The 14,719-nt window shown below is 42.5% G+C and overlaps 1 protein-coding gene across 1 annotated transcript in view; it reads left to right on the forward strand.

The window, feature by feature from the left end:
* The window catches only part of LOC137348069 (sodium channel protein type 4 subunit alpha-like), a 178,158-nt gene that overhangs the window by 35,510 nt on the left and 127,929 nt on the right, over positions 1–14,719 (forward strand). Inside the window, exons 5-8 of the mRNA XM_068013220.1 lie at positions 2,096–2,187; positions 3,674–3,943; positions 4,770–4,833; positions 12,902–13,043. Of these exons, the coding sequence (XP_067869321.1) occupies positions 2,096–2,187; positions 3,674–3,943; positions 4,770–4,833; positions 12,902–13,043 (568 nt within the window). The remainder of the gene's footprint in view (positions 1–2,095; positions 2,188–3,673; positions 3,944–4,769; positions 4,834–12,901; positions 13,044–14,719) is intronic.

Genomic DNA, 14,719 nt, shown 5'->3' on the forward strand with positions numbered 1-14,719 from the left:
CGCACTGAATACAGCAAAGGCTAGGGGCTCCGACAACACCCCAGCTGTTGTGCTCCAGAACTAGCTGCATCCCTAGCCAAGCTGTTCCAATAGGTGGAATTTTCTGCCCACAGTGGGAATCCTGCCAGAGTGATTCTACGGCGCCAGGCCAATTGATAGCTCTGCGCTGGGAGCCCTGTCCCTTTAAAGACGAGCATCTCACCTCTAAGAGCTGCCAGCCAATCACAGGGCTGGCAGCTGAGTAGTAGTGGCAATGCCACAGGGAGGTGTTTTGTTTGCTGGCGGGGGCCCTCCATGGGCCACAGGCTTAATGCCAGCATTGGGAGAAAGAGACCCTTAAGTGGCTGTTAATACACCTCCCAAGGGCCTCAATTGGCCTCTGGGCAGGAAGGCTGTTGTCGGCCTAACCTAACCCTGATGAAATTGAATTGCAATGGGGAGGCGACAGGCATGCAGCAGGACCTGGACAACACTCTGTCTTGAGCTGATAAGTGGCAAGTAACATTCACGCCACACAAGTGCTGGACAATGACCATCTCCAACAAGAGAGAATCTAACCATCTCCCCTTAATGTTCAGCAACATTACCATTGCTGAATCCCCCACCATCAAATCCTGGGGGTTAGCATTGACCAGAAACTTAATTGGACCAGCCATATAAATATTGTGACTACAAGAGCAGGTCAGAGGTTGGGAATTCTGCGACAAGTATCTTATCTCCTGACTCCCCAAGGCCTCGCCACCATTTACAAGGCACACGTTAGGGGTGTGATCGAATACTCTCCACTTGCCTGAATGAGTACAGCTTCAACAACATTCAAGAAGCTCAACACCATCCAGGATAAAGCAGCCTGCTTGATTGGCAGCCCATCCACCACCTCAAATATTCACTCTCTCCACCACCAGCAAACCGGAGCTGCAGTGTGTACCAGTGTGCACTACTGCAACTTGCCAAGGCTCCTTCAACAGCACCTTCCAAACCTGCGATGTTTACCACCCAGAAGAACAAGGGCAGCAGGCACATGGGATCACCACCACCTGCAAGTTCTCTTCTAAGTTACACACCACCCTGCCTTGGAACTATATCACTGTTCCTTCATTGTCACTGCGTCAAATCCTGGAACTCCCTCTCAAACAGCACTGTGGGTGTAACTGCACCACATGGACTCCAGCAATTCAAGAAGGCAGCTTACCACCACCTTCTCAAAGACAATTAGGGATGGTCAACAAATGTTGGCCGAGCCAGCGATGTCCACAACTGATGAATGAATAAAAAATAAGTAAAATTTGACTTTGATTTTTTTCATTGTCTTTCTTATTAATAATTGTGTTCAGAAGCATAAATGTTTTCCTAGCACTATTGGGTGAAATGATGCTTTGCTATAGTGGCAGTAAAACTATCTGTCACATAATCTGTGCTGGCACTTGGTGCAGTACTGAGGGGGAGCTGCATTGTCGGAGGTGCCATCCTTCAGATGACATGTTAAACTGAGGCCCAGTTTATCTGGTCATGTACACATTAAAAATCTCATGCCACATTTAAAGAGAAGCAAGGAGTTCTCCCAGAGTCCCAGCCAACATTTATCCCTCAACCAAGAACACCAATATCAGAAACTTTGCTGGTTCACTCGCCATTTGTGGGATCTTGTTGCTATGCTTGCTGGCATAATAACTACAAAAGTAATCCATTGGTTGTAAAGCAATTTGGGATATCTTGAGGATGGGAAAGGAGCAATGTAAATGCACGATCTGTCTGCCTGTCTTCCGTCGTTCATGAGAAATTCCTCTGTCCGCTTTCTTAATAAGACAGTGATCTATTCACATATGTGGGTTAATAACAATAGACAAACCAATTATACACCCATTCCGAATATCACATGACATGATTCCACACATTCTAAGTGAAGGCATTGCTTTATTCCAATATTTCAATTAAGTTTGGCTTTCTAATGGCGAACCAGGGGAAGTTTTGTCCACCACGCTGCTACAGTTATCAAATACTGGTAATATTAATATCTTTTTAAAAATATTAAGTTCTCTGTATCAACACTGCCTGAGTAAATCTTGCTGCTGTCTCTGCTGTTGTCATCGATTAGATACGTCACTGAATTTGTGGATTTGGGTAATGTCTCTGCTTTAAGAACATTTCGAGTTCTCCGGGCACTGAAAACCATCACAGTTATTCCAGGTAGGTGCTGTGGAACTATCTATGTCTTCAGATTGTGCTTTTTGTTTTTTTTAAATATAGATATGATGGCACTTTGGTTATTAATTAATAAGTTCAATTTGTCAGAAGGTTGGTGCTGGATCATATCTGAAAGTAAATAATTACTGGAGCTCACTGAACTCCTAAATCTGCTTATCATAAAGAATGTAGATACCTTGATACCTCACAAAGAAAAATACATCTCTTCTTGTCATTATCTCCTCAGAGAAATGAGAGAGAGCAGTAAAAGGGCATGAAATTTTCTTTGAAGCTCTTCAAGAATTGAGAATAGTTCCAAATTTCACTGCAGTATTCTGAATGATAATTCTATCAAATGCAATATACGGGTTTTTTTGAGCTGATCAAGATGAGTGATGTTACTCCTGGGAAAAGGAATTCTTCCCGTTTCAGTGCCCCTTGTCAGCATCCAGTACTCCCTTAAAAGTAACTCACCGACAGATGCAGAGTAAAGCTTTGCCTACTTTGACCGAACAGTATGTTATCAGTCCTAACCTCAGAAGAATATTTTATGACAGTAATCTGTGTTCCACACCAACCATCCTGTGATCTCTGTCAATGAGATTGCCAATTTTTCGTTTGCTGTAAAATGTAAAAATGCATCTGGCACGACAATGAAATGGAAGGGATGTGAGGCAACTCATGATTGTATAGAAGGAAACGGACCGCCTTTGCACTGTTTGTATTTTTTGACTTGGTGCTGTTTGAAGCGGTTTGGTAATGTATTTTTTTTACAGATTTTATGAATAAAGTATATTTTGGAAAGAAAAAGAGATTGCCAATTAATGCCCCAATTAGGAACAATTTTAGGCCACACGTTTCCCACAACAGTGACTACACTTCAAAAGTACTTCATTGGCTGTAAAGTGCTTTGGGACATCCTGAGGTAATGAAAGGTGCAATATAATTACGCATTTTTCCTTTTAAGCCCATCAAGAAGTGGATTGAGATCAAACTCATTTTACACCAGATGCTTACAGCAAGCAGACATATAAAATCCTGCCCCAGAGATGAAAGGCTAGGGTATAACGATTGCACTATCCAGTTTCCTTGATTACCTGGGGTTGTGTCATTAGATGCATGGATGAACTATTTACTAAGGTAGCAGTAGATGGTTCTAAGTACAGTGTTGAGTTGTAACCATCTCCAGCTGAGTTAGTGCCTGGAGGACAGGAAAAAAAAGAGGAGAAAATAGAATATAATCACAATAAAAAGGAAGAGGGCCTCTTCAAAATTGTGAAGAAAATAATTTAAACTGCTTCTTTTCAATACAACTTGCTACAAGTAAAAGCAATTTGTGTTGAATTTTAAGTGGGCAAGTAGTTCCAATGCTGTAGCTATAGCTGCAACCATTGAAACAATATATTAGCAGCACATTCAACATCCTTTAAATTTCGCATTATAGCCCCAGAATTCATTTTAACGCACAACTTATTTTTCTGTTCGCTAGGGTTAAAAACCATTGTCGGAGCTCTGATCCAGTCAGTAAAGAAATTATCAGATGTGATGATTCTGACGGTTTTCTGCTTAAGTGTATTTGCACTTGTTGGTCTTCAGCTGTTTATGGGAAATTTGAAACACAAATGTGTGATATGGCCGCCACCAGCAGAACTGCTAAACAATAACACCTTCATCGAAAACGGGTCAGGGATGGACAATGACACCGTGGTCAGTAACTATACTGGAGAATTCGACTTGAAGGCCTATATTGACAATGAAGGTACAATCTATGCCATTTACCTGTATTCTGATTAAATATATGTTCAAGCAAAAATTGCTCTTTACTTAATTCCATGAAAGTTTGGACTATTAAATGTATAAACATAAATGATATTGCTACTACAGGGCCATAATCACGACCTGGGGCTTGCCACTGTAAAGGCTGAACCCAATTATTTTATTTCATCTAAAGTCTTGCATTGACCCCCTTTAAGTCATTCTCAATTATAATTAAACTGAATCCATAGAATACTTTTTCTAACCTGTTTCCTTAATTCTTTTTAAAGGGATTTTTGTGTGTGCGTAGGAATTGGGGATAGACTTCCCCACCCACCCTGACTTTTTGGCAACCACTGTCAACATCAATCATTCTCTGGCAAGAATATTGTGGGTGCTAAATTGTCCCCACAATGTGTGTTAATCTCAGTTTCAGCACCCCTTACTTCAATAACTGGGTAACATCTCTCTTATCCACATTGGCTATTCATGTGGGTTTTCTGCCAATTATTGTAAGTTAATGGCATGTTTTGCATTGTGGAAACAAGACTGCAGTCATCCAGTCTCTTTTCACTTAAGAGAGGAGTAAAACCCTGGTCCTAAGGTTTAAAGGTAACCTGCTGGGTCACACAATTCCCAAATCTACACCTGTAAGTATAACCTCCAATTAAATATGAAGATAAATTAGACTCTGAACAGTAAGTTCTGTCTGTTAAAGTTCGGTGCAGTAAATGTGCTAAATGGGAGATTCTAACAACAGGGAGAGAATTCTGTACAGACCTAAATGTCACAATCGCTAAAGGTTTTGTGTGTTTCTTTTCAATGTCAAGCAAACCATTACTTTTTGGAAGGTGCAGCTGACGCTCTGCTGTGTGGGAATGGCACAGATGCCGGGTACGTTGCCTTCTCTTATTTTACAATTCTAGCCATAACAATTGCATTGTTGGTCTGTAGAAACCTTCAAGCTGTGTCTATCACTGGGTCACTATTTAAATATTAAGCACCGGACGAGTGAAACAACAGCTGATGGCCGGGAATGCACTGATAAATTGCTGCTTGACCCACCATCTTTGTGGAGAGAAAGGCCAGGGGATGACATGACTGACATATGACACGAGCACCTGCTTTTATCCATAAATCTATCTGGTATGCAAGTTTATGGAGTATGTCCTTATAACATAAAGGGGATTAATGGAGTTTAATTTCCTCTGTGGGCTGTTTTTAACATGCTGATTAACACATTTGAGGTAAATTCCTGTCTGTGCTATTTTAACATAGTCATCAAATTGTTTTAAATGTCTGTTGTCAGCCGTGGCTCAGTTGGTAGCATCCTTGGGCTGAATTTTATCATCGGGTCGGGTCCCACTGCTGGGACCGAAAGTGGGACCCGACTCTGCACCGACAGGCTGTAGGACTCTGGGGCAGCATTTTACCGGCAGCAGCCAATTGAGGACAGTGGCCCCCTTCCCAGAACTGCTGGCCCATCGGAGCATCAGCAGCGCTACCATTAAAGGTGGCCACTACTGAGACTGCAGAACAAAGAAGAGAGCACCTGCATGTTGAGGCACCCTTGAAGAGAAGGCAGTTTTTTTTCTGCATGGTGCTGGGGGGGTGGGGTGGGGTGGGGTGTACCCATCATCAGTGACGCCATAGCCACGGGGTGGTCATTGCCACAGGGGGGCCCCTGCAATGGCCATAGAGCGGCCATAAAGGAGTGAGCCCTTCCCCCCACCCCCCCCCCCCACAGCCACAGGAGAACCCGTGAGAGGCTGCCAGTATTTATCATGTGGCAGCTGTATCTCGCAACACCACTTAAATGCCGGTAAGGGTGGGAGGTAGCCCATAATTGGGCACTTAACTGGCCTAATTGGCTACCTAGTGGGTCGCCATGCCGCTGTGGTGCCCGCTGCTGGTAATATGCTATGGCAGCGGGAAGGCATCGAGCTCCCCTCCTGACGCCTTCTGCTGCCATTTTACCAGCCCATCTCTTTTGCCTCTGAATCAGAAGACTGTGGGTTCATAGTCCCACTCCAGAGACTTCAGCACAGACCCTGGGCTGACACTCCAGTTTAGTACAGAGGGAGCACAGCGTTTTCAGCATTCCTGTCTGTCCTCTTATCAGGATGCAAAAGATCCCATGGCACTATTTTGAAGGAGAGCAGGGGAGTTTTCCCTGGCATCCTGCCCAACATCTTTGCCTTAACAAATATCACTAAAAACAAATTATCAAATCATTGTCTCATTGCTGTGTGTGGGACCTTGCTGTGCACAAATTGGATACAGCGTTTCCTACATTACAACAATGACTACACTTCAAAGGTACAAGATTAACTGTAGGACATCCTGAGATCTCGAAAGGCGCTATATAAATGCAAACCTTTCTTTCTTGACTGTGATAGTATAACATGAAGAGAAATTTAAAACACTTAAATAGTTAACAATAAAGGACAAGTTAACAATGTTAACACTTTATGTATAGTTTGTTTTTTAATCAAGCCACCAAATCTAGTTGCCCATTAATTCTAGACACTATAATGAGGAAATGAAACTTCCCTTGCTAATTATTCAGTTTGTTCCTAAACATTTCTCTCCCGGGGGTCAATTTTCACTGTGTTTGTCTGGTGTTAGTGGGCTAGTAATGAACTCAAAATGTGATCAGTAGCCTGACTGCCTGGTTAACACTGATGCAGCTGGCTCCAGGTAGAAAGGGGCTTAGTGCTAGGTGTTCGAAGTGCTTGCCTCTTTCTGGGAGTAGGCCTCTTTTAATATGGAAATCAGGGTCCTATAATGTAAATAAGAGCCCATTTGCCATTTTAGGTCAGAACTGGTTGGAGTCTCTGACTAGTTCTATGGCACGATGTAAACAAAGCGTCTTGGTAAAGGTAAATGTTGAATTATTTTTGTGGAGCCTGGAGGAGCAGGGCCACAGAAAAATAATCTGGGATCCCCACCCTCTGCAATCACAGCCAACCTACCCACCCCCATAACTTATTTTGCTGCTGGCCGTCCCAACCCATTCTTGAGGCTTCAATCTGGTGGGCTGCTTTGGGACTTTTGACCAGTTTGGCTCGCCACAGCTCACCTGCTTTGGCCTCAAATTTGTGGGTACTTCTTCACCTTTGCATTGGGCGTCCAGCCAGCCCACTCCATCCAAAAAGCAAAGATAGGGACCCCTGCCCAATGTGATGTATTTTTAATTCATTTATGAGATGTGGGCCTCGCTGGCAAGGCCATATTTATTGCCCATCCCTACTCACCATTGAGAAGGTGGTGCAGGTACACCCACAGTGTTGTTAAGTAGTTCACAGTGATTTGTACAACTGAGTGGCTTGCTGGGCCATTTCAGAGAGCAGTTAAGAGTCAACCACATTGCAGTGGGCCTGGAGTCACATATTGGTAGCAGATTCCTTCCCTAAAGGACATTAGTGAACCTGATGTGTTTTTATAACAATCTGGTAGTTTCATGGCCACCATTACTCATACGAGTTTTTTGTTCCAATTTTATCTAATTATCTGAATTTAAATTTCCCAGCCGGTGGCATTTAAACTCAGGTCTCCATGTCATTACTCCAGGCCTCTGAATTCCTAGTCCAGTAACATAACCGCTATTCTACTCTACCCAGTTGTCAGTAGGATGTTAATAAGAGAGTGAATTTCAAGGGATAATTGAGGCAAAAACTTTTAAAATACCTTTTACTTTGTTAGACTGTATTTGCTGAATACATGGGAAGGGTTAATCAAGTGCACCCAACTGTTCAGAAAGAAAATATTCAAACTGGCAGTGGGCAATCCACTGTTCCCAACAACAGAGAGATAATAACCTAGAAATTACTATTGCTATATTCACAGTCAATTACTTAACCTGTTCGTATGATATAGTATCCACTATTTCAACCGAGGCCTTAACCTGTTCCAAATAAACAAGTTAGGACTTATATAGTGGCCAGGGTAATATTATTTTGTGTCGGCATGGTTCAACTGCTGGTGTTCTTGCCCTCCAAATTGAAGGTTGTTGTTCAAATTATATTCCAGTATATTTCAGTACATAATCTGGTCTGACATTTGAGTGCCGTGCTAAGGGATGCTGCATTATGAGAGAGGCTGTCTTTCAGATGAGACATTAAAATGCAGCCATGTCCTTCCATTCAGTTAGATGTAAATGGTCCCATTGTATGATTTGAAGAAAGAAAAATATACAGACTAATAACTTATGTGTAATTTAATACTTTGTCATTGATCTCAACTACTGTTTGTGGGATCTAACCATGTGCCAATTAGTTGACGGCACTTCAGAAGTAATTTGTTGACTGTGAAGTACTTTTGGAGATGCTGAGGATGTAATGAGGTGCCCATAAAATCAAATTCTTTCTTGTATGAACAAATTAATCATTTGTCTGTTGATTGAGACTTCTGTTACCACTCCTAATATCTCCTTCTTTGGCTTGGTGTCAACTTTTGTCCAATTAAAGATTTTAAAATTCTCATCCTCGTTTACAAATCCCTCCATGGTTTCACTCCTCCCTATCTCTAGAACCTCCCTAGCCTATAACGCTTCAAGATATCTGCACTTCTCCAATTCTGGCCTCTCATATCCCCAATTTTAAACTCTCCACATTGGCAGTTGTGTCTTCAGCTGCTTGGGCCCCAAGCTCTAGAATTCCCTCCCTAAACCTCTCTGCCTCTCTACATCTCTTTAAGATGCTCCTTAAAATCTACCTCTTTGACGAAGCTCTGGTCATCTGCTCTAACATCTCCTTATGTGGCTTAGTGTCAAATTTTGCTTGATAATGCACCTGTGAGGTGTCTTGGGACATTTTACTCCATTAAAGGTGTTACACAAATGCAAGTTGTTGTTGTTTATAATCTCAGTGTAGTTTCCAGGTTATAAAGTACGCTCAAGGTTCTGCCAATGACCCATTAACAACGTCATGAATTATATAGAAAACAATCATGGGGACTTAAAGCTTTAGAGTCAGATATTCAATGTCGCAGTCACAGTGACCATGTCAATGTAAAGATGATGATAATGAAACAAGACATATTTAACAGACTGATCAGCTTCTCTCAAAAATTAGTAACTACCATGTTCTCTTGGCAGTGCTCGTGTGGTGAGTTTCTTTGCATATTTTCTCATTATCCAGTTCCAATCCCAGAACCTCCATCCAATCCCAGTGTGTTTTATCCAGATTAATGTATAACGTTCTAATGAGTGATCCAAAGAATGTGACAGTAACTTTCAGGGTAGGTTTTGAACATCTCTTACAATTAAAATCAATTGTTATTCTGTCACCCTGACAGTAATAGGACAGAACACAATGACAACTAACAGACATCAAATGAAATTGAACTTATCAGGATAGATGTACCCTGAAGTTGTTTGGATTATGAAAAATTCCAATTTTTACATAAATTAGTTGTCAACAAACTGCTCTGGTCTGTCCTTGATCGACCTCACTGCCCCTCTCCTGCACCCCTCCCCCATCTAATTTTATGAGAATAAGGGGGGATTGTCCCATACAGGAGCAATTACAAAAGGCCAAGAGGGACGATGCAAGAAGTTACCTTTCTAGATTTAACAATATATAGTGTGTATGCCCATTAGTGTAATTGGACAAAAATTGACACTGAGCCAAAGAAGGGAATAGTAGGAGTGGTAACTGAAATATTGGTCAAAGAGGTAGGTTTTAAGGAGGATCTTAAAGGAGAAAATGGAGAAGTGAAGAGATATTACAATGGAATTCCAGAACTGAAGGCACAGCTGCCAATAGTAGGATGAAGGAAGTGGGGTGCACAAGAGTTCAGAGTTGGAGGCACGCAGAGTTCTTAGAAGGCTGGAGGAGGTTACAGAGATAGGAAAGGATAAACCCGTGCGATTTTTAAATTGGAGGAAACGGGGAACCAGGAGCGATCAGTGAATACAGGGGTGATGATTGAGAGGGACTTGTGCAGGTTAAGATACAGGCGAGCTCCAAAATGGCGGTCCACCTGTGCGAACCACCGGTCATGGAGCCACTGCGCTATTCAGCGCGGCGACTCATTTAAATCGCCGGGGTGGACTGCCCTCTCCCCAATGATGTGGCACTGACGCCGCCGCCATTTTTAAATGGGTTCAATGGGTTCAAGCCCCATCATTACAATTGAAAGTTTTAAAGAGATAGTTCATTAAAATTTATTTTTAAAGGTTAAATACATGTTTCCAGCCCCTCTCCCACCACCCCTCTCCCACAATAACCATACACTCATTCCTTGCCCTCGCCGCCCCCAAAATACTTACCTTGTGTACCTGACCTTCCCCCCCCACCTCCCCCCCCCCACAAAGTTCACAAACATTTATCTTTAACACTTCCCACCATCCCCTCCACCAAACACATTAGTTGGAGCCCGCTCCCCCACTCCTGCACTGAAATACCTGCTCCTCCCACACCCCATAATCTGTGTCCCGCATCCAAAGGCACAGAGGTGCTGGCTGCCGCCACCAATATGGTACCAGAACAGACGGCAGGAGCAAGTAAGTAGTCAATTCATTAATTTGCATTTTTTTGACTATGTAAATACTGCTCCCGTCGCTGAGTGGCAGGGGGGCTGCCACGAGGCCTTGCCACCACCAGCAATATGGGGCCGGGCCTTCCCGGCATTGAGGCCTGTGGCAGGCTTCTCCTGGAGCCATTTTTCAGGCCCCCCGCCATGACCCCCAACATTGGGCGGCCTGTAAAATCCAGCTGATGAAATTGTGGAAATGGTAGCTGTGCATTTTGGGGATGACCGGCTCCCAATGAAGGTACTTGACTGAATCAGTCAGCACCCTAAAAGTTAACTGGTTAGATAGATGGTGTTGAAAACAGGGATTGAGGATTTATGTTTTCACCAGGAGTGGAGCAGATCAATTCTTAGTGTTCCTTAGAAGGTAAACAGGTGGGAATGAAGTCCATGATAGAATAATCATAAATGGAGCAGGCTTGATGGGCTTGGTGGCTTTTTCTCACTTCCTAATAAATAAAATTCCAACCATAAGGGAGCAGCACTAATCCTTACACTCAGTGGGATGGCCATCTTGACTTCACTGGAGTAGGGGGAAGCTATACTACATTATATTTGGCATGCTGTTGGGTGCATCTGGGGACAACACATGACTCGGTGTTGAATTCAATAGATGCTCGATCATATATGATACTGAATCTAAGAGCGATGATCCTCGATGCCAAGTGAGGTCTGACTATGATATTTTCAGATTTGACCAATAAGAACTGAGAATATGCCAGCATAAATATTGTACTTTTAATTTGTGAGATTTGGCATGCTTTTAATATATTTTTCATCCTATTTGTATGAGTGACCTCACACTAATTAAAATTATTTTAGAAAAGTTGTAATTGTCTTGGTCATGTTTAGCTTCAAGGTGGTGGTTAGCATCAAGAATGCTTCCAGTTAACTTTTTTCCAAATATACCAGCAAATAACTGAGCCGTATTGAGCAGTATGGACAGTAAAGAAAGAAACTGGATTTATATAATGTCTTGTACATACTCATAAGTCAATTAATTATTATTATTTTTGTAGACAAACACAGCAGCCAGATAAATAGAAAATTAAGCTGTTTTGGTTGAGGGATGAATGCTGGCCAGGACAACACCCTGCACTTTGTCAAATTGTGTCATGGATCCTTCACATCTGAAGTGGAAGACAGGGCCTCAGGATGTGTGACAGGACAGGACTTCCAGTTGCCAAAGTTCCCTGACATTGACCTTGTCCTAAAGTGTAAGACAGGGTCATCCTCATTAATCGAATTGTGTGGCTTATACCTGCAGAGGCAACACCCAGATAAACAGGCTGAAGAAATAAGAGCTCTTAATTTTTTTTGCACGTTCCTAAGGGAGAAAAGAGGCAGTTTTTTTTAAGGATAATTAATCTCTCTCAAATTAATTGATTCTTATATATCTCTGGCAGTCTTGTTTGGCCTTCCTAAAGTGCAGTGCAGGATTTATTCCTGCTCTCAGCAGTTGTAGGCTCTGCTGGAATTTGGGCCACTGGGATGGAAATCTGGTGGATTTGAGTTCCACCTGAAATTCCTGATCCTGACTACGTGGGTAACTGCCCATTTTGTACCCTCCCACATTCCAGGAATGTTGGGGCCTACTGTATTCAATATCAATGGGCTGTGTCCAGGACTATTGTGATAGACTCATTTTATCACTGTTGTATCTCCTCTTGCCTGTTTAGGAGTATGGCACCAGCTTTTTTAGTTAGGCAGTGGGAATGGTTGATCTAGTTGTGAAGTGTACTTACTTCACTCTGGGGGCTTAACACATCAAATAAAATATCTGCATTGTTTTAATTTCATTTTACCACCTGCAATCAATTGAGGGCCAGGTCTACAGCTCTCTGAATAATGATAGAACCATAACAATAATTGAGTGGTTTCCAATAGTTATCTGCCTCCTTCTTGTAACATTTTTAAACTTGGATGCAAATGTGCTGAATTTTAAAACATCTCCATGTTCCAACTAGAAATCAAACAGCAAAACATTGATCAGTTGGCCTGTGGGTATGGCAAACCAGGGGGCAGGTTGAGTTCACAAGTTCCAGTTTGAAGTCCACTCCTAACTTCAATTCCATCTGCTGTGGCCTTGTAAAGAGGTGTTTTTTTGGATGAAGTGCCAAACTTGTTGGCCTGTTCAAGTGGATAGAAAAGATCCAATGGTACTATTTGAAGAAGTGCAGGAGTTTTCCCAGTGTCCTGACCATAATTTGTCCCTTAACTGTCTCCACTGAAACTGCTTATTTTTCTCATTGTTTGTAAGAGCTTGCTATGTGCAGCATTTGCCAACATATCACCAGTGATTGTCAAATTCTTTGGGATGTCTTAAGGGTGTTATTTCTTTGTTGATAGTGCTGTATAATAGCTATCATGTTATTACTGTATGGTATTGATTCTCCTCTAATTGTTTATTTGCTGACTTTTCCAGGAGGTGTCCTGAGGGTTATATGTGTTTCAAGGCTGGGAGAAACCCAAACTATGGCTACACCAGTTACGATACCTTTAGTTGGGCATTTCTGTCACTTTTTCGACTCATGACACAAGACTACTGGGAAAATCTCTTCCAGTTGGTAGGTGTTGGCAACCATTATGTTCTGAATATATTTTGCTTTCTCAGAGGGAATGGGCTAAGACAAAGAAATAACCATGAGCTATCTTTGTAGATATAGATCAACCATTTATGGCAGTACCTGAGTATAATTCCAGATGCAATCTCTCTTTCTCTCACTCCCTTCCCCCTCTCTCACATTCCTTTAGAATCTTAATATTTTCTTTATAACAATTTTTGTTTACTTCCTTTTTACTACTTCATTCTATCTGTCGCTCTATTTCTGTCTTTTTTACCCGTCACTCGCTTTTTATTTATTTCTCTCTCCCCCCAAAAAACTTCCGCCCCTTCACCAAGTATATAGGCTGCAGGAGAATATGTAGTACTACCATATTCCCACAAAACATTTGCGGTCAAATTAGTCTACTTAACCAATTCCATCATCACAACCGCCACTCCCATGCCATTCCATCCTTCTCATGCCACCCCTTGCATACCATCTCCTGTTCCCAAATTATTCCAATCCCATGCCACCCCTCCTCCCATGTTACCCCCTCCCTCCCATGCCATACATCCTTCTCATGCTTTCCCCCCTGCCATCCCCATCCTCTCCCATGCCATTTCCTCCACCACCATGCTATTCCCTCCCATGCCATCCCCTCCCACCATGCTGTTCACCTCCCATGCTATCCCACCTGCCACACTGTTCCTCTCCCATCACATGCTAACACCCCCATGCCACCACCCCCTACCTCCCATGCCATCCACCCCTCCTCCCCAATCCCGCCAGCCAGAGTAACTTTGTTATTGGATTCCCCTTATCTTCTGCTGTTCTTTTTCTCCACCTTCCCCCCATAAACACGCCACCGCCATTGCTGCTGCCACCAACCATTGGCAGCCGTATGTGCATCACATGCTCCAGTCCTCCGCATACCCCACCTGCTTTGCGTGTGCCAGGCTCCGCCTACCCAATCAACCCACCAATCAAACAGAGAAGTGCGAACGGACAAAAACTGCATATTATTATAGATTATTATTACCAGATTTGATTGCATGGTTCTTTGTAATAAATGAATTGCTTTATCTGAAGAGGCTTCAAAAAAGTAACTTATTTGGTTGTATTAGCTGAAATGCCACTATAAATACTTAAAGGGATAGACAGGGTAGATGCAGGTAAGATGTTTCCCCTGGTTGTTGAGTCTAGAACCAGGGGACACAACTTGAAAATAAGTGGGTAGTCACTTCGGACAGAGTTGAGAAGAAATTTCTTCACTCAGAGGGTTGTGAACTCTTTGGAATTCGTTACCCCAGAACGCTGTGGAGCTCAGTCATTTAGTATGTTTAAAGCAGAGATTAACAGATTTTTAAATACCAATGATATAAAGGGATATGGGGATAGCATGGGGAAAAGGCATTGAAGTGGATGATCAGCCGTATCGTATTGAATGGCGGAGCAGGTTCGATGGGCTGAATGGCCTACTCCTGCTCCTATGTTCCTATAAATAAAACTTACTATTTGATTTCAGTTGTTTTATTTGATTTAAACCTGCCCTGTCTTAATGAAAGTGCAGCCTGTTGTATCAAAATAAAAGAAATTTACATAGGAATATAGGAAACAGGAGCAGGAGTAGGCCATTCAGCCCTTTGAGCCCGCTCCACCATTCAACTAGATTATGGCTGATCTTCTGCCTCACTGCC

This window comes from Heterodontus francisci, chromosome 33, assembly GCF_036365525.1.
Source record: "Heterodontus francisci isolate sHetFra1 chromosome 33, sHetFra1.hap1, whole genome shotgun sequence".
Classification (NCBI taxonomy): domain Eukaryota; kingdom Metazoa; phylum Chordata; class Chondrichthyes; order Heterodontiformes; family Heterodontidae; genus Heterodontus; species Heterodontus francisci.